Source organism: Meles meles, chromosome 16, assembly GCF_922984935.1.
Source record: "Meles meles chromosome 16, mMelMel3.1 paternal haplotype, whole genome shotgun sequence".
In the NCBI taxonomy this organism is placed as follows: Eukaryota; Metazoa; Chordata; class Mammalia; order Carnivora; family Mustelidae; genus Meles; species Meles meles.
This window is the reverse complement of record NC_060081.1, coordinates 71,151,441-71,175,989: the sequence shown is the minus strand read 5'-3', so window position 1 is coordinate 71,175,989 and position 24,549 is coordinate 71,151,441. Positions and strand designations below refer to the sequence as shown.

The 24,549-nt window shown below is 45.9% G+C and overlaps 1 protein-coding gene and 1 pseudogene across 1 annotated transcript; both read left to right on the top strand.

Moving 5' to 3' along the window:
- The first annotated feature begins 292 nt into the window (after positions 1-292).
- Positions 293-24,096, top strand: ZNFX1 (zinc finger NFX1-type containing 1). The gene is made up of 14 exons (XM_045981753.1): positions 293-392; positions 2,413-2,527; positions 5,386-7,194; positions 8,759-8,890; positions 10,491-10,639; positions 11,260-11,409; positions 12,456-12,570; positions 14,277-14,527; positions 16,026-16,165; positions 17,193-17,347; positions 17,692-17,837; positions 18,881-18,991; positions 19,389-19,484; positions 20,576-24,096. Exons 2-14 carry the CDS (start codon positions 2,467-2,469, stop codon positions 23,015-23,017), a joined length of 5,757 nt encoding a protein of 1,918 aa, XP_045837709.1. The 5' UTR covers positions 293-392; positions 2,413-2,466; the 3' UTR covers positions 23,018-24,096.
- LOC123927381 lies at positions 9,464-9,655 on the top strand (annotated as a pseudogene).
- Positions 24,097-24,549: the final 453 nt, after the last annotated feature.

Below are 24,549 nucleotides of genomic sequence, written 5' to 3'. Positions count from 1 at the left end.
CCTCCCGGGCGGGCTGAGGCCTGCGACGGCCTTGGGCACTGTTAACCCTCCCCCCGCAATCCCCTCCCCTCAGCCGCATCCGCCCGAGCCCGCGGGTCCCGCCGCGGGGGGGAGCTGAGGCCACGCCAGCCGGCCCCTCAGCCGCGCGAGCAGTGCCACAGGGCCCGGCCCCCTCGCTCGCTGCCCCGAAGTCCCCTCCTCCTCCCCCACACCCCACCCTCCTTCTTCTCCGCCTCCCGGCGGTCAGCCCGGCCCCTCGCCCCGCCCAGTGTCTGCGGGGAAAGGAAACCGAAAGTGCGCTGCGCCGGGTGGGGCCGCGGACCTTCCTGGGCCCGAACTCGAGCCTCATTCGCGGCGGCGGCGGCGGCTGCGAGAAGACGTGCCGGAGCCGGGTGAGTGACCCCCGCCCCGCGCCCCGGCCTCGCACCTGCTTCTGCCCGCCGCGACCCCCCGGCGCCCGCGCCGCCCGCCACTGCCTCTGACGCCGCTTCTCCCCGGCGCCCTCTTCAGTCCCCCGAGCCCCGTACCCGCCTCAGCATCCCCGCCGCCTCCTCAGTACCCTGCCACCCCGTCGGTGCCCCGTCTCCCCATCATCCACCTCAGAGACCCGGGTGCCCCCCTCACAGCCGCGTTATCCTCTGGGCGCCCCCATCGCCACCTCCGCCTCCGATCCCCTCAGTTCTGCCCTCTACCCCCATCTCTGCCCTCACTTTCTGCCCCAGCCGCCCCCTTCATCTTCCTCGGTCTTTACCTGCCATCGCCTCCTTCACCCCCAGCTTTAACCCTCAGCACCTGCGTTCCCCATCCCTACTTTCAGGACACCCCTAGCTGAGCTCAGCCCGACCCTCTTCTTCTGGAGCCCCCCCCCCCCCCCACCGCCTCTGCCATTCCCGGCCCAGGCTAGCCATAGCACCTTTTTCGTGCCTCCGCACGACCCTGACTCCTCCTCGACCCCCTGATACGTCCATCAGGACCCCCTGGGCTCCTGGGTGCCCGTGATTCCTCCATCCTTCTTTCTAGTATCTTCTTGGGACCCTGCTGAACCCTCCCCCCCCCAATACGGACCCCTGACCTCTCATTTCATTCTCTTCCACCTCCCCGCCTTGGTAATTACCATTCTCCTCTGATTTGACCCGTCTACCAGCTTGACCATCACTGATTTTCTTCTTCCTGCCCTTTTAGGCCTTGACTCCCAAAGAAACCCACTTTAGTCTGCTTTATTTCATGGCATTTCCTGTTCTCTTTGCTCCTCCCTTTGCTTTCTTTATTGTTTTTTTCCCATTTCTTTTACCCCCAGGAAATTTCTGAGTTTCTGTTGCAGTGTTTTTCAACAAGAGAAAGAAAGCATTTTCTCACATTTTTTTTTTTTTTAATTAAGGGCTTGGGGGGGGGGCGCGGAGGCGGGGGAAGACCTGAAATACTGAATCTGCACTTGAGAGCTAGCTAGGTTTGATGTGATGAGGAAAGAGATTCACCCACAATATTCCCAGCAGGAAGGAAACGGACTCCTTTTTCTGATGGGGATAAAAGCTATTCCTCCATTATTGCCAAATCTATTCACAGTTTCCAGCTATGAATATTTTAAAACTCACTGAGAGGGACAGTCTCAAAAATCCCTTTGCTGAGGACTCTGAGTCACCCACTGTTTCCCTAGCCCCAGCTCATGTGATGTGTGTGAGTAGTACTGAGAAGTTCCCTGAAAGGGGCTTCCTCGTCCTCTTATAGGATCACTGTCAGAAACCTTTAAGGTAGAAAAAAGAGGAGAGGGATAGAACTACACATTTCTAGCTGTTCCAGGGGAAACAGCGTCCTGTAGAGGCTAAGCCTCTGGTTATTGAAACATGTAATTTCCTTCTCTTGATTCAGTAGAATAGAGGGCTTAATCAGTTTGGCTGCATTCCAAAGAATAGGATAAGGGATAACTGGTCACTAATTATTTACAAACTATAAAATGCGGTAAGCTACAGAGTCCTGTGTAATATAAATGCTGGGTGGGGTGGTGAATACATGGTTTTGGATTAACAAAAACATACTACTTTCTGTCCTGGAAACAATATTTGTCTGCTTTATGGGAGAGGAAAATGAAACCTAGCAACTGATTAAGTACTTGGCTAAACGCATAAACCAAACAGTAGTTTTAAATGGGAATTGATGAACTCCTTCTACCCCAGTGAAGTGCGGGGATAAAGGGAAAGGGGAATTTGAAATCATCTAAATTGTGAATTTAACATTTTATATCATATTTGGGCATTCACAGAGTTGAACACTCACACCCATGATTAAATCCGTATTTAACTCTTAGTTAACAGATCATTAAGATGTAGAGGCAGAAGGACTGGCTTGATGCTATTTTGGGTTTTTTTCTGCTAGATACTGTATTTCAGGGGCTCTGATCTCTCTCAATCTGTGCAGATTTCCAGATAACTGAAAGTAACGGGAACGTGAAGGAATTCATGTAATTCAGGCATGGAGGACAGAAGACCTTGCTTGGAGGCCAGGCCAAGGAATCCCTATACTAATCACAGAGGTGAGCAAGATTTTCTACCTAATGGGAAGGAAATTGAGTTCTGTATGAATGAATAGGCCCGCCTAAGACTGAGAGCATCTCTCCAGTAAAGAATGGCTTATTCCTTAGCCATAGCATGAATGATTCAAAAAAATAGCCTTCTCCTTTCCCTAAGAGAGCTGATGAATGGGTACAGTTCCCTTTAACAAAGGTAGTGTAAGGTGTCTGAATTGGAAATAACGCTGATTTAGAGCACCACCACCCAACAGACACATAGTCAAGCCAAAAATGTAATTTTTAATTTTTTAGTAACATCATTAAAAAAAGCAAAAAGAAACAGATGAAATATGTTTTTGAAATTTAACACTAATTTAATATCTATTTAAATGAGTATATCCAAATAATGTCATTTTATTGTAATAATTGAATACATGGATTTTATTATCATAGTACTTTATTAATTTCTATATTTTTGCCTATTCCCCCAAATACTTAAATAGTATCATCTTAAGGTGGTATCAGTATAAAGAAATGAGATATTTACCCTATTTTTGGTATCAAGTCTTCAAAGTTACATATGTTGTTTTACACATCTTTTTTTTTTTTTTAAAGATTTTATTTATTTATTTGACAGAGAGAGAGATCACAAGTAGGCAGAGCAGCAGGCAGAGAGAGAGAGAGGGAAGCAGGCTCCTTGCTGAGCAGAGAGCCCGATGCGGGGCTCGATTCCAGGACCCTGAGATCATTACCTGAGCCGAAAGCAGAGGCTTAAGCCACTGAGCCACCCAGGTGCCGCATGTTGCTTTACACATTTTAATCAGACCAGTCACATGTAAGATTCTTAACATCCATACATGTTAGTGGGTATGTATGTGATAGCATGTGTCTAGAACCCTAGTCACCAAAGCAGTTCTGAAAGCATCACTACTGCTATGACGATTGTTTGCTTAGAACTTTCTAAAACAAAACCAAATGGATTCTTGCTTTTCCCTAAGTTTGCAGTATGTCACCTGAGTTTAGCTGTGAAACAAATGAGAAAGAACTGTTGAATTTTATTTTATGAGCTGCATGAATGTTGAAAGAATGAGAAACAGTACAATTTTTCATTCTTTAAAACATCAGGTCTTTCAGATCAAAATAGTAGAAAGAGGACTTTCTTCTGATATTTTGACTTTGAAAAGTGAATAAGAAAGTAACACTTATAGAATTTAGGTTTCAGTAGTATAGTATTTATATTTTATCAAATGTTCCTTTGTGTTGTCACAATAAGATTTTCTCTACAGAGTGTAAAACAAAAAGTGTACAAAAATGGATTTAGCATCTGATGTCATGAAATGGTATGATCATCTTGACTGTGATGTGCGTTCATAACATTTTTATCTTCATATCATTGTATACAATCTTATTTTGTTTTTAAAATCTCCAAGTATGAAAAAAATAAATAAATAAAAAATAAAATCTCCAAGTATGGGGCGCCTGGGTGGCTCAGTCGTTAAGCGTCTGCCTCTGGCTCAGGTCATGACCTCAGGGTCCTGGGAATGAGCCCCACATCGGGCTCTCTGATCCGCGGGAAGCTTGGTTCTCCCTTTCCCACTCCCCTGCTTGTGTTCCCTCTCTCGATGTCTCTGTCAAATGAATAAATAAAATATTTTCTAAAAAATAAATAAAAAATAAAATCTCCAAGTAATTCTCCTAAGTTGGGTCAGCTCCATCAATTTTATAGGAAAGGGGAGTGAAAAAAAACTGGGCTTGGGTATGTTGGCCAAGTTACTTAAGAAATATGTGGCAGATTAAGGAAAACAAGTTCAGCTTCATCCACAGGGTGGTGTTAACTTTCCTGTGCGGATTGGGTGTATCTCCTCCCTCCCCCAGCAACAACTTGTCTGGGATTGGCAGTAGATAACGCTATGTGGATGAACTTGTGCTTCAAAAGGGAGGAAAAACTTAAGTTTCGTTTTTGAGTTTCCTAAAACAGAAGTTCAGTTTCATTTTTCAGTTTCCTTTTCAACATACTAATTAGCTCAAAAACATTTTGCTAAAGGAAGCCCCATCATCCACTTTGCCGTCTGATGCTGGACAGATTTCAAGAAGCATTTCTCTTGTCCTTTTATCCCACTTGATGCCTCTGTCGCTTGTGACATAATCATTTAGTGGTATAACCAGTGACTCTAGAAGTTAGGAGGGTGTTCCCAATAGAAAAGTATTACTAGTGCTGCTAGTGATAACATTAATGAGAACTTTTTATGTGTCAGGTACTCTACTAAGCATCTTATAAATATTTAATCTTTACACCCACGTAGATACTTAGGCTTAGAAAAATTATGCCACTTGGCCAAGGTTATATAGTGAGGAAGTATCGAGGACAAGATTTGGACCAGATCTGTTTGGCTTTGGAACTCAGGCTTTGGCAGTCATTTGGTATTGCAAAAAACTAGAAGCAATGAGCTAATCTTTTTGACCCTCTAAAATAATCATAGTTTATGAGGACTAGATGAGATACTGCAAGTATTTGTTCTCTAGCATGTATTAGGCTACATGTTTGTGAGTTATTTATTTAAATAATCTCAGCATGACGTTTGAACTCAGGACCCTAAGATCAAGAGTTGTATGCTTTTCCAACTAAGCCAGCCAGGTGCCCCAACCAATGTTTATTCTTTTTCCCTTTTGCACCTTCTGAAAAAAAAAAAAAATTTTCATGACATATATAGCAACCATAGTAATCTGTTTTACATTTATTACATGACTCCATAGGAAACTTTCTCTGCAAAGAAAATCTAAGTTCCTTAGTTATTTTCGAAAATGAGAGTCTTCCATTATTGTCCTATTAGATTTCCTTGCACCTTCATTTTTGTGCTTACCCAATATCTCATTGTCTTTAGGGCCTGTGGATGGAGAATTACCACCAAGAGCTAGAAATCAGGCTAATAACCCACCAGCCAGTGCTCTCAGAGGAGGAGCCAACCAGCCGGGAAGGCAGCCTAGGGCCACCAACCATGCTGTTCCTGTACGGCAAAGAGAAGAAAGGTTTGGGGCTATGGGCAGGAACCCACATCAGGGAAGGAGAAACCATGAGGGGCACACCAGTGATGAACCTAGAGGCCAAAGACGTGGTCAGGAAAATGATGCTAGGCGGAGAAATGGCAACCAGGAGGGAAGGAATCACAGACCACCATGGTCTGATGAAAACTTCCAACAGTGGCGGACCCCCCACCAAAAGCCTTCAGAACAGCCACAGCAGGTGAAGAAACTCGGCTACAAGTTCCTAGAAAATCTTCTACAGAAAGACCCTTCTGAAGTGGTCATCACTCTTGCCACAAGTGTAGGGCTGAAAGAGCTCCTGTCTCATTCTGTTATGAAATCTAATTTCCTAGAGCTCATCTGCCAGGTGCTTCGGAAGGCTTGCGGTTCTAAAATGGACCGCCAGAGCGTTCTCCATGTCCTGGGCATATTGAAGAACTCTAAATTCCTCAAAGTCTGCCTGCCAAATTACGTGGTAGGGATGATCACCGAACCCATCCCTGATATTCGAAACCAGTATCCAGAACACATAAGCAACATCATCTCCCTCCTCCAGGATCTTGTAAGTGTCTTCCCTGCCAGCTCTGTGCAGGAAACTTCCATGCTCATTTCCCTCCTGCCAGCTTCTCTGAATGCTTTGAGAGCCTCTGGGGTTGACATAGAAGAGGAGACAGAGAAGAACCTGGAAAAGGTGCAGACCATCATTGAACATCTGCAGGAAAAGAGGCGAGAGGGCACTTTACGAGTGGACACCTACACGTTGGTGCAGCCTGAGGCAGAAGACCATGTTGAGAGCTACAGGACCATGCCCATTTACCCTACTTACAACGAAGTGCACTTGGATGAGAGGCCATTCCTGCGTCCCAACATCATCACTGGGAAGTACGACAGTACTGCTGTCTATCTGGATACCCACTTCCGACTCTTAAGAGAAGATTTCGTTAGACCCCTACGAGAAGGCATTTTGGAACTTCTCCAAAGCTTTGAAGACCAAGGCCTGAGGAAGAGAAAGTTTGATGACATCCGAATCTACTTTGATACCAGGATTATCACCCCTGTGTGCTCATCATCAGGCATTGTCTATAAGGTGCATTTCGACACAAAACCGCTCAAGTTTGTTCGCTGGCAGAATTCCAAGCGATTGCTCTATGGATCTTTGGTGTGCATGTCCAAGGACAACTTTGAAACATTTCTTTTCGCCACTGTGTCTAACCGGGAGCAGGAAGATCTCTGCCGAGGAATTGTCCAGCTGTCCTTCAACGAGCAGAGCCAACAGTTGCTAGCAGAGGTCCAGCCCTCGGACTCTTTCCTCATGGTGGAGACAACTGCATACTTTGAAGCCTATAGGCATGTCCTGGAAGGACTCCAGGAGGTCCAGGAGGAAGACGTTCCCTTCCAGAGGAACATTGTGGAGTGTGACTCTTACGTGAAGGAGCCACGGTACTTGCTAATGGGAGGCAGATATGATTTCACTCCCCTAATAAAGAATCCCTCGGCCACTGGAGAATCTCTGAGGAATGCTGAGGGCTTGAGACATCCCCGAGTGAATGTCTTAGACCCCAGTCAGTGGCCCTCAAAAGAAGCATTGAAGCTGGATGACTCCCAAATGGAAGCCTTGCAATTTGCTCTCACGAGGGAACTGGCTATTATTCAAGGACCTCCTGGAACAGGTAAGAGTTTTTCAGAGCATATGACACTGCCTATGAGATAGGCAAGAGAGGCTTAACTGTAGGTTTCTGGAATAGCTTGATTAGAGACATTCTCCTAAAATTAGACTTATCTATGAAGTAGCTGTTCATGGTGACTTTCCAGTGCGCATCCATTGGTATGCATAGTAATCAAAATCACAAGGTTAGAGAAGACACCATGGGGTCAGACTTAGGAAGATGCATGACCTTTGCTTCATCAAAGGCTGTATTAATTTTTATTTGATACTTTTTAATTTTTAAAAAAACTTATTTATTTTAGAGAGAGAGAGAACAGCAGTGGGAGAAGCAGAGGGAGAGGGACAAGCAGACTCCGCCCCAAGCACAGAGCCCAACTCAGGGCTCAGTCCCACAACCCTGAGATCAGAACCCAAGCCAGAACTGAGTCAGATGCCCAATTTACTGAGCCATCAAGGTGCCCCTGATTTTGTGTTGCCCTTTTTTTTTTAAGATTTTATTTATTTATTTGACAGAGAAAGAGAGCACAAGCCGGGAGAACAGCACGGGGAGAGGGAGAAGCAGGCTCCCCACTGAGCAGGGAGCCTGATGTAGGGCTCAATCCCAGAACCCTGGGATCATGACCTGAGCCGAACGAAAGCAGACGCTTAACTGACTGAGCCACCCAGGCACCCCAGGAACTGTGGTGGTTTTTGCTCACTATTTATTTCTTGCACCTATCCCAGTGTCTGATGCATATTAAGTAGTCAGTACTTACTATTTGAAGGAAAAACGGAAGAAAGAAATTGTTATTTATCCTGCTCTACTGAAGTCTTTGATTATCTTATATTGCATCCTCACTTACTCTGAGTTTTTTGAAGACAGTAGCTACCTTCTCAGCCTGACAGAGAGTAAGAATTTATCTGTTAATAGACTTAATTAATTATCAGCCATTTACTAATGAGTCCATAACTCTAACTTCAATGTTGATTTCTGTGAGTTTTCTCCTCCTATCACAAAGGCAAGTCTACTGTGATATACAGAAAGCATTTCTAAATAATTTGTTGCCTGAGGGTACTGACTAAAAAAATACCTTACAGTTGTGAAAAAATATCTTAGAATATTAGATAGAGAAAAAAGAGAGATTAGATTAGATTAGAAAAAAGAGAGAGGGGAGGGGGTTTCTTTTTATGTGCTGATAGAGAACTATCTCCAAGGTACATTAAGTGAAAAAAACAAGATGTGGAATAGTGAAAATAGTCTGCAACTGTTTCCATTAAAAAAAGGGGGGGGGGAAGGCTAGAGAAAGACTATATTCTTATTTGTTTGCATTTCCATAGAATGACTAATTCTAGAAAGTGACACGAGAAACTGGTAATATTGGCTGCTTCCAAGAGAGAAGCTGGGTGGCTGGGGGCAGAAGAGTGTGGGAGCTTTTTGTAATATACCTAATGTGCTCCTTGGATTTTAAACCATCTCACTGTAGGACTTCAAATTTTTTAAAATAATGATTTGCTGTAAATAATTAACTGTTCCTTCTAGGAAGTCTTTTAATTTTTTTTTTAACTCTCCTTTTTCCTTGTTTTTTTAGGCAAAACCTACGTGGGTCTAAAAATTGTTCAGGCGCTTCTAACCAATGAGCCTGTCTGGCAAATTAGTGTCCAGAAATTCCCCATCTTAGTTGTGTGTTACACTAATCATGCTTTGGACCAGTTTCTGGAAGGTAAGTCTAGGCAAAATTGTCCTCTATCAAGACATTTATAATTGAACTTTCGGCAACTTCAGTAGCTTTTTATTGTCTTTGAACTAAGTCCATAGTCCTTTCCATGACCTGCAGTGCTGTGTGTGGTCTGCTGTAGCCTAACTCTGAACATTATCTCCTACCTCTTCCCTTGTTCTCCCTAAGTCCAGCAACACCGATTGTCTTCAATTCCTCCAGCTTCTCCCTTGGACCAGGCTATTCCCCCCTCACTTTTTCTCTTTTCCTCTCCCGCCATAGTGACCTCATCTAGCCTGGTTGGCTCCAACTCATTCCTCAGGTGTCCCCTTAAATATCTCTCTAGGTAGACTTTCCCAGTGGCCCCAGACAAGGTTAAGTCTCCTTTTGTATTTTGTCTTCAGAAACTTAATATGTATGTAGCAGTTTGTATGTGTTTTTACCCTAGACTTTAAACACTGTGAGATTGTTCCCATCTCTTGATATATTCACAGATTCTGGCACGTACTTGGTACTCAAAAAAATACGAATTGCATTAACGAATGAATAAGTACATGTTTTTCATTTTGCTTATAATATAGCTTTGCGCTGTGGCAGTATCGTAGCCATTGAGGTTTATCCGAGGTGCGATTATTGCTAATTGAAAACATTTTGCTTATAATATTATTTTCCAATCTATATCTTCCTTTAACCTAGAGTAAATCTTTATTATTCTTGGGATCTCAGTTTAAATATTAGATCCTCAAGAATTGGATCACTAGCCCACCTGAGCTAGGTAAGGTAACCTGTTAGATACTTACAGCATCGTGGGCTTATAGTCTTTACTGTACTTACTGCTATTATGATAAACTATGTAATGTGTAATCTCTGCCATACTGTGAGACATGAGAACAAATTAAGAACTGAGTCTATGTTTTACCTGCTGTATCTTGAGAACCTAGCACATGCCTGGCACATGGTGACCGATCAGTGACAGCCTGTGGAGTGAATAATAGAGAACATTTGCTAAGTGCTTACCTTGTGCCAAGACCTGCCTGGGAGCTATACAGCTACGCTCTCATTTGTCCAGACCATACCCTGTAAGGAAAGTCTTTCTTTTCTTTTTTTTTTTTTTTTAAAGGTTTTATTTATTTATTTGACAGACAGAGATCACAAGTAGGCAGAGAGACAGGCAGAGAGAGAGGAGGAAGCAGGCTCCCTGCTGAGCAGAGAGCTGGACGCAGGGCTCGATCCCAGGACCCTAGGATCACGACCTGAGCCGAAGGCAGAGGCTTTAACCCACTGAGCCACCCAGGTGCCCCAGGAAAGTATTTCTTGTCTTCAAGTCACAGATGAAGGACTGGAGCTCAAGAAACTTGCCCTAGTTTACATAGCCACAGTGATGAAATCAAGCTTTGGGTCCCCGTTTGTCTGATTCTAAACCCTGTGTTCTTAAGCACCACACTACTGCTCTGCAGGTCATTTCATCTCTGGGGTAGAGTCCTGTAGGCCCCAGTTTGTTCGCTAAGGGAGCAGCTGCGACAACGTCCCAAACACACAGAGGTCTCTCCTGAGAGAATCCAGCATAGCTTGTCTCACCTCTGCTGTGTTCTACCTCGCCCCATAGGCATCTACAAGTGTCAGAAGACCAGCATCGTACGGGTAGGTGGAAGGAGCAACAGTGAAATCCTGAAGCAGTTCACCCTGAGGGAGCTGAGGAATAAGCGGGAGTTCCGCCGTAGCCTCCCCATGCACCTCCGGAGAGCCTACATGAGCGTGAGTTCTGGCTTGGGCTGTCTGAGATAGTTCAAGGTGGAAATGTGCTAGAGAGCAGTGTCTGCCCGGGTACGCAGTCCAGAGATGATAGGGAGCCACTCCACAGAGTGGTGAAGGACAAAGGTTCCTTCCAGCTGTCTACTCTGCTGGTCCTGTGGTGTGACCTTTGCCCTCATCGTCAAGGTGGAAAAAGGACAGAAAGCCCCCTACCCCCCCACCAACAGCCCCTGCCAGGACCTTTTAAGGCCACTTCCCCAAACCACCAGCTGCCCTTGCTTACAGCCCATCTTCTAGCTGGACAGCAGTGTAGCCCAACAAAACTCTCAGTTCCTATTACCAAGAAAAAGAAGTGTCTGCAACAGTATCCTTGGCCTGTTTTTCTGTTGTGTTAGTCATTTCCTTTTCTTACTGATTGTTAAGAGTCTTTTAGATATTTTAGGTAGTAATCCTTTGGTTTTGAGACCACAATAATGTGATTGGGAGTTGGTTTGTTGACTGGTCTATTTATTTATTCTCTCTTCTTGCTGTTCCTGTCTTAGCTTTCTTTTCTCTCACTGTAGGAACTGACTTCAGGGGATGATGGTACTTCTTCCTCATTTCTTTCTCTCTGTTCTCGGCAGATTGTGACACAAATGAAAGAGTCAGAGCAAGAGCTGCATGAAGGGGCCCAGACCCTGGAGTGCACCATGCGTGGTGTATTACGGGAACAGCACCTGGAGAAATACATCTCTCCCCAGCATTGGAAAAGCCTGATGAACGGACCAGCACAGGTAGGGGTCATCCTGTGGGTTCTAAACATCTCCCTTGCCTCAGTACTTGGAGCGAGTCTCCAGCAGAAGCAGCCTTCCAGAGCATTAGCTGTTTTGATGATCTGATGCTGCCATAATGTGAGAAGTACTTTTTCACGAGGAGAGGTGGCTGGATATAGTAGTCAGGACCAAGACTTCAGAGCCGGCTTGCTGGACATGAATTTTTGTTTTGCTCTAGGCAGGTTACTTAATTTTTCTATGCCCATTTCCTCTTTTATAGAGTGGGGATGAGAATAACATTAAGTTGAGCCATATGAAATTGCTAATATTTGTAAATTTGACTTGCAAAAATGGCAGTTTTTTTAGAGAGCAATGTAATTCTTACGGGAATGTTCTTTGGATAAGCAAGTTAATATTTGTAAACCACTTAACATAATTAGTGTGCTCTGAGTGATTGTTAAGTAAAACAAAATCATAACAAGGCAACATAGCACATCTAGAGAGCCTTGAAGTCAGCAGACCTACGTCATACAGATTGCCTGTGTGCCTCCTGTGTGACCCTCAGGTCTCTCAGCAGTTAAACGGCTAATAAAAACGCCTGCATTCAAGGGATATTCTAAGAACTAACTGATGTGATTTCTGTAAATTGGCTGGTCAGGAACCCAGTGAAATGGTAACTCTCTTATCAATGAATTGGTGACTTCTAGGGTTACTAACCCAGAAGCCTGAAGGGGTCAGTTAGGATCCATAAATGACTAAAGCAGGCTAGATATGAGACACTGGGAAGAGAAGGCTTGGCTGACTGGAAAAGAAGTGCTGGCGGCCCACTTCCAGCCATTTGTTGCCGTTTTCGAATGCAGGCGCACTGCTGCCATAGGTCCTGAGTTGATCTAGAGAGGAAATTTTTATTTTTAAATTTTAGGCAAGACGTGTTTAATGATCTGGTTGCCCAAGGGTTTCCAAACTATAGCCTCTAAATTTTAAGGGAACTATTTTTGGTCCTTCACAGAAACCTTTCCTTTACTCTGTCATAGAATTCTCATGACTGATAGTTATTCCTTCCTCAGGATAGCGAGTGGACTTGCTTCCAGGGCTGGAAGCAATCTATGATGCTGGAGTGGCTGGGCCTGGGTGTCGGTTCCTTCACCCAAAATGTTGCTCCAGCGGGACCTGAAAATACAGGTAAGAGTGCATATCTACCTAGAACCACATCTTAAGGTGCAGTATGGTAAAGACCAGAGAGTAAAACTCAGAAGTAATACCTAGGATGTATAAAGAGCTATAATCAATCAGAGAGGGGCAAGTAATAGCTTGATAGGAAAATAGATAAAACATACTTTACTCGAACATCACAAAAAAGGACATTCTTTTTTTTTTTTTTAATTTTTTAAAATTAACATATAATGTATTTGCTTCAGGGGTACAGGTCTGTGATTCATCAGTCTTACACAGTTCACAACACTCACCTTAGCACATACCGTCCCCAGTGTCCATCACCCAGCCACCCTGTCCCTCCCCACTACCCCCAGCAACCCTCAGTTTGTTTCCTGAGATTAAGAGTCTCTTACGGTTTGTCTCCCTCCCGATCCCATCTGGTTTCATTTTTTTCCCTCCCTACTCCCCACAACCCCCCAACCTGCCTCTCAAATTCCTCATATCAGAGAGATCATCGGATAATTGTCTTTCTCTGATTGACTTATTTCGTTTAGCATAATACTCTCTAGTTCCATCCACATCGTTGGAAATGGCAAGATTTCGTTTTTACAAAATAGGAAATTCTGACGGTCAGTAAACAAAGAGTGCTCATTAGAAATAAGAGGAACTGAAACCACAAGGAGATGCTGTTATACACCAGATTGGCAAAAATTTAAGTTTGCTGTAACCCCACACTGACGAGAGTATAGAGCAGTAGGAACTCTGCTAATGGGGATATTAATTGGCGCAACCACTTCATAATAATAGAAAAACTCAAATAGAAAGAACTCAAGTGTTCATCAACATTTATACAATGGATGGATGAAGTACTATCCATTCAGATCATAAAATACTGTACAACAGTGAAAAGGAGTGAGTCACAGTGTATATGGCAACGTATGAGTCTCTCTCAAAAACAGGCTGAATGGAAAGAACAAGTTGTAGGAAAATATATACGATATTATTACTTTGATATAGAGCTCAAAAAAGTTAAAAAAAAAAAAAAAGAGAAAGCCAACTAGAGGATGTGTTGTTTAGAGGTGTGTATACGTTATAAATGTGGTAAAGTTATTTTAAAAGAAAGGTGGGGGGGCAAGATAGGAGCAGTAAAATTGAGGTTAGACGCCCACAAGGGTCTTCAAGAAATGGCTGATTTTTCTTCTTAAATTGGGTATGAGGTGCCTGGATGTCCATTTTATCAAATTTTATTATCTTTTAAATTGTCCATTTACATTGCATACCTCTCTTTTGTATATCTGACATAAGTAAAATCTTTCTTAAAAAGGGATACGTTTCGGGGTGCCTGGGTGGCTTAGTCAGTTAAGCCTCTGCCTTCAGCTCAGATCATGATCCCAGAGTCCTGGGATCAAGCCCCATGTCCAGCTTCTTGCTCAATAGGGAATCTGCTTCTCCGTCTCCTTCTGTCCCTCCCCCTGCTCCTTCGCTCTCTCACTCACTCTTAAGTAAGTAAATAAAATCTTTAAAAAGGGGGGGAGGGATACATTTATATGGTATTTTAAAATACCATGAAAAAGTACCTAAGTCTCCCTCCCTGATTTCTCCCAGTTTCGCCAGCTAGAGGTAACCACTTAACCCCATTGAGAGTGTCTTCATGCATCTGAGCTCTTCTCAGTGCCTTCTGCTATTTTTTGGCTTCAAGCGTTTCACCACTGCCCTGCCTGCTTTCCTCCTAGCCCAGGCAGAGGGGGAAGAGGAAGAAGAAGAAGGGGAAGAGGAGGGTTCATTGATAGAGATTGCAGAGGAGGCTGACCTAATTCAAGCAGACCGGGTCATTGAGGAGGAAGAGGTGGTGAGGCCCCGGCGGCGGAAGAAGGAAGAAAGTGGGGCAGTCCACGAGTTGGCTAAAGTGCTTCTGGCCATGAGGCTAGACAACTATGGCCCCGGAACAACAGCTGGGCAGGAGCAAGCTGCAGGAGAGTGGGAGGTAAACTCACTTGCTTGTGTCCTCTGGAATCCCTAACAGAATGGGGAGTGGGAGTTCAGTTACTCCTGCCAGGTGGGCGGGGGTTAAACTCCTGTGAAACAGGCCTGAGAACGTCTGTTCTGATTAGAACTGCAGCCTCTCACCTACTTCTGTTACAGCAGTGTATTCATCTTGTCCTCACAGTTAACTTAATTTCCCCCTTTTACAGCCTCACCATAGTATAAGGTGGGTCCAGTTCCCAAGAGTATAAAAATTCTCAGAGGGGCCTTGTCAAGAAATTCCAATTTACAAAAACAGGAAGCCAATAACCAAACGATTCTCTTGAACTCTGGGAAAAATACTTCGCGTGTGGGTCAGATCAGACACTTAGGATCTCAGTGCTTAGTGCTTTTGTGGATATTATCTTCTCTAGTGCAAATGAGCCTGTGAACAACACATTAAGAGTTTAGAGAATTCAAGTAAAGCAGAATGAAGCAAGCTGTACAGGCTGGATGGAATCTCATCCTTCATTCACCTTGGAATTTGATGTTTCTCTTAAAGCCAGAATGGTGTGTGAACACCTAGACTTTCCCTCTGTCCTTCCTCTGGTAGAACCCAATTGGTCCTCTGAATTTACCATGCATTGCTATGACAGTAGAGGACTGGATACTCAAAATGACATTTTCTGACCTCCACTGATAATTTAAGGGACTTTCAAAGGCAACTTTGGATGTAGTTTTCAGTGGTCTGCTAGCTTTGAACCTGATCTAGTTCAGGTCCGTATCACTGTACATGATGGATGAAGTCTGATCCCAGTACGTGGAATTATGGGCTGGGCGTCTCTCTGCCACATGGCCTTAGGAGGAGTTGATTTGTTTGGTTTTGAAGTGGGGGGAGATACGGAACACTGTGATAGCCATCTTTCATGCCAATCCTTCTAAAGGCTCATGGCCTCAGTCTTAGTACGGAGCCGGGGAGAGCACTTTCTACTAAACGGTGCCTTTCACCTACTTGTTGACGGTACTTTGATGGTGTTAAGACCATCTTAGCAGGCCCTGTACGGCATTTGACAAGAAAGATTCATGTCTGCTACTTTCATGACGAGTGTTTTAGGAATGAGAAATAGAACGTGGTCAGCAGACAGGCAGTGGTACTTATCGTCAGCAGCATTCCAAAGTGCTTTCCATGTACTTATTCCTTCAGTCAGTTCAGCAGGCCTGCGAAGATGTACCATTATTCTCATTTTTAGAAGGGGATGTTGAGGTACACAGAGGCTAAATAACTTACTCTAGGGCCCACAACGTAGTAAGAGGTAGATGGGGCTTTGAACCCAGGCAGACTGTCTCCAGAGCCCTCGTTTAGCCATACTGTACTGGAGTATGTGTTGGGAGAGTGTGAGACATTCAAAGTTCTTCCGAGGGGGCACCTCCTTTTTATTGTGCTCTGGCCCCCACCTTGGTCTTAGAATTGGGCCCACCTCTGCTCAGATGGTAACCCTGGCTGGTATTGATGTCCATAGACCCAGCGCAGCCAGAAAAAGAAAATGAAGAAGAAAGTGAAGGTTGAACTTCGCAAACTGAACACCATGACCGAGGCTGAGGCCAATGAGATCCAGGATGTTTGGCAGCTGGACCTGAATTCTCGATGGCAGCTGTATAGGTATTATGCCCACTCCCCACACCCTCCCCCAACCAGCTCATATAATTTCCCCAAAGGGTTCTTTTACTGTTCTGGAACGTAACCCCCCATTGCTTCACCACGACTTTCAACAGTGTTAACTGATGATTGGTTGCATGCCCCACTGAGCTGAGTGCTAGGGTCATGGCCGTGGGATAAAACATACACTCAGCTCTACCTTACGGAGCTTAAAGTTGTCCAGAGAGACAAATTAGTTGCACAAACCATTACAAATGGTCATGAACACTAAGAAAGAAAGGAGCAAGGAGTACTAAGAATATTAACATGGGGTCTGAGCTGGTCTGAGGTATCTAGGAAAGTGACATTGGAGGCAAGATCTGAGGGATTAGTAGACATTAGCAAGGCTAGCAGGGAATGGGGAGCAGATGAAATCATGGGGACCATATGCATAAGGCGTTGACCTGGGAAGGAATATGGCCATTTGAGAAATGGAAAGAAGGCAGCCAGCATGACTGTGGCTCAGAGAAATGGAAAGTGAGGTCAGAGAGGTGGGCAGGGGCCTGACCACAGGGCCTCATGGGGCAAAGATGAGGAGCCTGGATTATCAGAAGCCACTCTTCGAAGAGTATTGAAAAGCCGTTGGAACGTTTTATAGCAGGGTAGTTAGTGACACAATCTGTTTTACTTGTAAACCAAGACCGAAGAATTAGGGGAAGGGACTCAAGTAGGGATGGGGCAGGGAGAATTTGAGAGAAATTCTTGGAAGCTTTTTGAAGTCCCTTACTCTCTCCTCAGTAGTTAACATCTGTTCTTTATCCTACTCCCCTCCTTAGCTCCTGGTCACCTGTGTACATGGCTCTGCACATCCTTCTGTCCGGCATGTTGGACTCTTGGGTCCCTGTAAACCTGGGTCTCTCCTTCCTCTCTCTCTCTGTGGTCTATAAGCTCCTCAAGGGTCTAGGTTCCATTTCATACACACTGAAAGGGGGTTCCTCCACCTTCTCAAAGAGCACACATCTTCCTCTCTCCGCTTCTTCACATTCTCCAGGCTGTGGCTACAGATGTACCAGGCCGACACCCGCCGAAAGATCCTCAACTATGAGCGCCAGTACCGCACGTCAGCAGAGAGGATGGCGGAGCTGAGGCTCCAGGAAGACCTGCACATCCTGAAAGATGCCCAGGTTGTAGGAATGACGACCACAGGTGAGAAGGCGTGGGGAACTTAACCTGACCCAGCTGTTCACTCCTAGCGCCAGGCTGCTATCGGACTATCTAGGACAGGTAAAGAGGAGCTTCTGTAGCAGGGGAAAAGGCCGTAAGAAGCTCCTAAAGCAAGCTGCGTTTAGGAAACTGATGGTGAAATGTTCCCATTTGGCTCCTGCTGCATTTGGAACCCCAGCAATGACCAACATGGGTTTGATTGGAGACCACCCAACAGCCCTTGTTCTCTCATCCGGTGGTCAGCACAGCCCTGGGTAGATGTGAGGGCTCAGTTGTCACAGGGTCCAGTGCCTGAGCTCAGGGAGCCTCCTCTCTCTCGACTCCAGGTGCTGCCAAATACCGTCAGATTCTGCAGAAGGTGGAGCCTCGGATCGTCATTGTGGAAGAGGCAGCTGAAGTCCTTGAGGCCCACACTATTGCTACGCTGAGCAAAGCTTGCCAGCACCTCATTCTGATTGGGGACCACCAGCAGGTAGGGCAGGAGCCCCTAGAAGGTGGAGAGAGAGGACTAAGGGGTGCACTCAGATGGAAGACACTGGCCTCTCTGCTTCACCAGTCCTCAAACTTTGCAGCTTTCTATGATTCTTCCCCTCACCTTCTACATTCAGTTTAACAGCAAGTGCTCTTAGATTTGGGGTGTATTTCAGAGGTAGTGTCATTAATTTTATCTGTTCCCTTTGCTACTTTTATAATCTACAATGGCCTTTTAAGTGGACTGTTCAGACAGTATGCTCCTTAGTCCCCCACTTCCATTTTTGTCTTCCTCTAAGCCATTCTTTATAAAGGAGCCAGCGAATTAAAAAAAAAAAAAAAAAAGCTAATCAGATCATGTCACTCTACACCTTAAGACCCTCCAGTGATTTTCCATTGACTTCATAGAAAAATCAGATTTCTTAAAGTGGCCTGCAAAAGCAAATATTCTCAGGTTCAGCCTGCTTCTCTGACTTCTCCTCCTGTCACCATCTCATTTGCCCACTGTGTTCCCACTGCTGCCCTCCTTCCCACTTCCTCTCATGGCTGGCTTTCCACATGATAGGCAGCTTCCTCCATGCTGGCATCAACTCAGAGGTCACTCTTCAGAGAGGCCTATTTAAAGGAACTCCCACCCCTGGGCACTCTGTCACATCACCCTTATTTCTTGCCTCTTTGGCCCTTGTGGCTCTTTATCCTTAGCTTGTCAGTACTTAGAGCAGTGCCTGGCACATATAAGGCACTTAAAAAACTTTTTTTTTTTTTTTTTTTTTTTAAGATTTTATTTATTTGACAGACCGTGAGAGAGAGAACACAAGCAGGGGGTTTGTGAGAGGTAGAAGTAGGCTTCCCACTGAGCAGGGAGCCCAACTTGGGGCTCAATCCCAGGACCCTGGGATCGTGACCTAAGCCAAAGGTAGACACTTAATAATTGAGCCACCCGTCTGCCCCTTAAAAAGCATTTTGATGGGTGAGTGGGTCGGTGGGTAGATGGATGGATAAAATATGTCAATACAGAGTTCTCAGACTTGTTTCTTTTCTTAGCTGCGTCCCAGTGCCAATGTGTATGATCTAGCCAAGAATTTCAACCTTGAGGTTTCCCTCTTTGAACGGCTGGTGAAAGTAAACATTCCCTTTGTCCGTCTGAATTACCAGGTGAGAAGCTGGACTTCTATTATTATCTACCAAATGTCCAGGAGAAGTCTCCTGGGAGCCTGCCAACTGCCAGTAAGAAAGGTCTCATAAAAATAAAACTGGTTTAAAAAAATAAATTAAATAAAATAAAACTAGTTTAAAAAATAAGTAAGTAAATAAATAAATAAATAAGTAAAACTGGTTTAGTAATGTGGTGACTGTCAGACTTCTTTTCTTTTCTGTTTCAAAATACCACAAGATCACTCAGCGTTGAGTTTGTGTTGGACAAAGGAGCTGATTGCGTTCTCTTTTTTTCTCTCTGTTCTTTTCACGTTACCTCCAGATTTTCCACCAGGAGCCTAGTCTTTGGAAAACTGTTCTCTGGCTGCGTTTCTAATGACATACGTTCTTGTTTCAGCACCGCATGCGCCCTGAAATTGCCCGGCTTTTGACCCCTTACATTTACCAAGATCTGGAGAATCATCCCTCTGTTCTCAAATACGAGAAGATAAAGGTGAGTCTGCCCTACCTGATGTTTATGTGATGCTGTCAACACCCTAGAGGGCTGTATTTCCTTAGGGTGGGAAAGGGTTTTCAGAAGGGACTAGAGTCAGCGTTTTTTTTCTTTTTTTTTTTTGTTTCTTTTTTTGTTTCTTAAGATTTTATTTGAGAGAGTGAGAGTATGAGCACGAGCAGGGGAAAAGGAAGAGGGAGAAGCTCAGGCTCTCTGCTGAGCAGGGAGCCTAATGCAGGACTTAATCCCAGGAGCTGGGATTATGACCCGAGCCAAGGCAGACACTTAACTGACTAAGCCACCCAGGCACCCCCAGAGGCACCTTTTTAAAAAATTAAAAAAAAATTTTTTTAAAGATTTTATTTGATTTGATTTGACAGAGAGAGATCACAAGTAGACAGAGAGGCAGGCAGAGAGAGAGGGGGAAGCAAGCTCCGCTCTAAGCAGAGAGCCTGATGCGGGGCTTGGTCCCAGGACCCTGAGATCATGACCTGAGCCAAAGGCAGGGGCTCTACCCTCTGAGCCACCAGGCTCCCCTAAAGGCACCTTTCTTAAAAGCTTGTTATTAAGGGGAGAAATAATACAGAAGTTGAGACAGACGTGGGTGTTGAATCCCAACTCTGCCACTTAGTAGCTTTGTAACTTTTCAGCAAGTAATACCATTTCCGAATGTCAGGGTCTTCTGTAGAGTGAGAATAACGGGTGCTGCCTCATCTCATTGCTGTTTGGAGGGAGATAATTGTGTAAAGCGGTCAGCACAGCGGAGTGATGTAAGTTAGCTCCTCGCTCAACATCTTCATCATCATAGCTGCTGCCTGTTTCCTGGACTGTAATAATTGGATTGTGGATAGCTGTTTTAAATATTTGTATCAAACAAATGTATTAAAAACTAAAATACGCAAGTTCTTTATCCATTTACCGTGGTCCTAAAAGCACATGCTGACTGACTCCAAAATTAAAGGTTGTGGTACAAAGTATACAGAAAGCCTTGCATGGTCTCTCCCTGGACTAGGGTCAATGGCCAGTACCTGTGAAGACAGAAAAAACTGCACGAGTGAGCCTCCTAACATATCTCGTATTGTACTTTCTAGGGGGTCTCTTCCAACCTTTTCTTTGTGGAACACAACTTTCCTGAACAGGAAATCCAAGAAGGCAAAAGCCACCAGAACCAGCATGAGGCTCGCTTTGTGGTAGAACTGTGCAAGTACTTCCTGTGCCAGGAGTACCTGCCCTCCCAGATCACCATCCTCACCACCTACACCGGGCAGCTCTTCTGCCTGCGCAAACTCATGCCAGCCAAGACATTTGCTGGGGTCAAGGTCCATGTGGTTGACAAATACCAAGGAGAAGAGAATGACATCGTCCTCCTCTCATTAGTGCGGAGCAACGAGGAAGGCAAGGTGGGTTTTCTCCAGATATCCAACCGCATCTGTGTGGCCTTGTCCCGCGCCAAGAAGGGGATGTACTGCATCGGAAACATGCAGATGCTGGCCAAGGTCCCCTTGTGGAGCAAGATCATCCACACCCTTCGAGAGAACGACCAGATAGGCCGCACGCTCCGACTCTGCTGCCAGAACCATCCCGACACCCACACCTTGGTATCCAAAGCTGCTGATTTCCAAAAGGTGCCCGAAGGAGGCTGCAGCCTACCCTGTGAGTTCCGGCTGGGCTGTGGGCACGTCTGCACCCGTGCCTGCCACCCCTATGATTCCTCACACAAGGAGTTCCAGTGTATGAAGCCGTGCCAGAAGGTCATCTGCCAGGACGGGCACCGGTGCCCTCTGGTCTGCTTCCAGGAGTGTCAGCCTTGTCAGGTGAAGGTGCGCAAAATCATTCTTCGGTGCGGCCATGAGCAGATGGTTCCCTGTTCCATGCCTGAGTCCGATTTTTGCTGCCAAGAGCCTTGCCCCAAGGTTCTGAAATGCGGACACAGGTGCAGCCACCCCTGTGGGGAAGACTGTGTGCGGTTATGTTCGGAAATGGTCACCGTGAAACTCAAGTGTGGGCACAGCCAGCAGGTGAAATGTGGTCACGTGCAAGACCTCATGTACGACCTGCCAGTCAAGTGCAGCACCAAGTGTGGCACGGTCTTGGACTGCGGGCATCCTTGTCCCGGCTCCTGCCACAGCTGCTTCGAAGGGCGCTTTCACGAGCGCTGTCAGCAGCCCTGCCAGCGCCTGCTCATCTGCTCACACAAGTGCCAGGAGCCATGCATCGGCGAGTGCCCGCCCTGCCAGCGGACCTGCCAGAACCGCTGTGTCCACAGCCAGTGCAAGAAGAAGTGTGGGGAGCTGTGCAGCCCCTGCGTGGAGCCCTGTGTCTGGCGCTGCCAGCACTACCAGTGCACCAGACTCTGCTCTGAACCCTGCAACCGACCCCCCTGCTACGTGCCTTGTACTAAGCTGCTGGCTTGCGGCCACCCCTGCATCGGTTTGTGCGGGGAGCCGTGCCCCAGGAAGTGCCGGGTCTGCCACCAGGAAGAAGTCACCCAGATCTTCTTCGGCTTTGAGGATGAGCCTGACGCCCGCTTTGTGCAGCTAGAAGACTGCAGCCACATCTTTGAGGTGCAAGCCCTGGACCGCTACATGAATGAGCAGAAGGATGACGAAGTTGCCATCAGGTTGAAGGTGTGCCCTATCTGCCAGGTGCCCATCCGTAAAAACCTGCGGTACGGAACCAGCATCAAACAGCGGCTGGAAGAGATCGAAATTGTCAAGGAAAAGATTCAGGGCTCAGCAGGGGAAATTGCAACCAGCCAGGAACGACTTAAGGCTCTGCTGGAAAGCAAGAGCCTCCTCCATCAGCTGCTTCCTGAAGATTTTGTGATGTTGAAGGAGAAGCTGGACCAGAAAAATCTGTCTGTGAAGGACCTGGGCCTTGTCGAGAATTACATCAGCTTCTATGACCACTTGGCTGGCCTGTGGGATTCTCTGAAAAAGGTGAAGGTCTCAGAGCAGGAGAGAGTGGGGATTCGACTAGAACAGGTCCATACGTGGCTAGCCAAGAAGCGTTTGAGCTTTACCAGGCAGGAACTGGATGACCTCCAAAGTGAAATCCAGAGGCTCACATACCTGGTCAGCCTCCTGTCCCGCTGCAAGATGGCAGAGGGGAAGATGAAAGGTAGCACAGCGGAAGAGGTCTACAGTGTCCGGAAGATCCTTGAGAAAACATGTAAGTTCACCCAAGAGGATGAGCAGCTTGTGCAGAAAAAGATGGAAGCTCTGAAAAACATCCTTCCTTGCTCTGGCCTGGGCATCTCAGAGGAAGAACGAGTGCAGATAGTCAGTGCTATGGGTTTTCCTCGTGGCCACTGGTTCAAGTGCCCCAATGGCCACATCTACGTGATTAGCGATTGTGGGGGAGCCATGCAGAGGGGCACGTGTCCTGACTGTAAGGAGGTGATTGGGGGCGTAAATCATACCCTGGAGAGGAGCAATCAGCTTGCTTCTGAGATGGACGGAGCCCAGCATGCAGCCTGGTCGGACACGGCCAACAACCTGATGAACTTTGAGGAGATCCAGAGGATGATGTAGGAAGGTGGCGCACTGCTGCCTTGTGCCTAGCCACCTCCTGGCTGGGATCGGCTCCCTTATGAAGGAACCGAAGTTTGTTTTTTATTATTGTCCTTTAGTCTTAGCACCTATTTAAGGATCCACTTTTAGGGGTTGCTGACATTTGTTTCTAGATTTCCCCTGCGCTAGAATAAGCACTTTACCTCCAGAACTGAGAGCGAAGTTAACAGATTTCTTCTCTTTTTCCTCCTGCAAGTTAGTGGAAGGGCTCCCTGGAGCACGTTTGGGGCTTCCACCTTGGGCTACCTACCGGTATCTCTGGGTCCTGACTCAGTCAGATGTTTTTCCTGCAGTGCTCTGGGGGCGCAGAGTACGAACTCAGTGAAGCAGACTCAGTTCTAATTGCCAGGCCCTAACTTGTAGACTAACTTTAATTCTAATAAACAGAGGTCCAGAGGAGTTGTTTATGAACTGCTTATCCTTTCAAGGAGCACAAAAATCCCTCCCACCACCCTCCTTGGGCACCCTCACTCCCAGAGACGGAGGCATGTGATAAGACAAAGACTTCAGTGACTAACCCTGACCCAGTTACATATTCACTGAGAGTGGGAAAGGCGTGCCTACCCACAGCTGGGGGCTTCTGCAGTGGGCCCAGGCTAACTTAAGGAGTGATTCCCCCCCATACCCTCTCCTGTGACTGGCACTTTGGGATGGTGGAGGTTTCTTTGTCTGCACGAGACATTCCGTAGCAGTGCTGGTTCCCCACGGCCCTGAATGGAATGAAACTTATATTTGGTACCAGCAGCAGCTATCCAAAGTGTGACCCTTTGTCCCAACACTATTACAGCTTTTGCCTGGGCAGGGTTAGCATGCCAGCAGCTTCTGCAGGCCCCAGACCCATGCCAGAAGCCAGCCCCCAGGCCTGCTGCCCGCATACATTTTCCCTCAGTCCGTTGTTCCTAGAACAGACACTTAGGCATCTCAGGTCTTTCTAATGTTGGTGAGAAAAATGTCCTTTTCCTATGTATGCATATCCTTTTTTGTCTTTACTATGCACTTTAGCCTATAAAGCCAATTAATAAAAACGATGATTGAGAAAATCGGTGGTCCACATTTGCCGTCAACTGTTAAAGCAGCTCGGCCGGCTTGAGACAGTGAGGATGGGAATGGAGGCTCTGCCCACAAGGCGTCCAGTCCTGTTGCTGTGGTGCGGGGTTTTTATTTAGCTGGTGAGTCAGTTTTCCTCAAGGTAAAAGGAGGTTTTTGTATAAAAAGGTTTAACTTGAACTTTTCTTCCCCAGAGGTAGCTGTCAACAGCTTCCCGAGTCCTTGCACAGGTAAGCTATGCACTGCAACGTGTAACCCTTTAAAACCACAACAACACAACACGGTACATCGTTCTGCACTTGGCTTTGGTAACCTAACAACCTTAGTTTGGAGATTTGGTTTACACTAGATTAGAATTAGATTTCTGTAAGCAAATACACACGATGAGTCTGAACCATATTCCCATCATGCAGCTGTGCCTGTTACCGAAATGGAGCCTTCTGTTG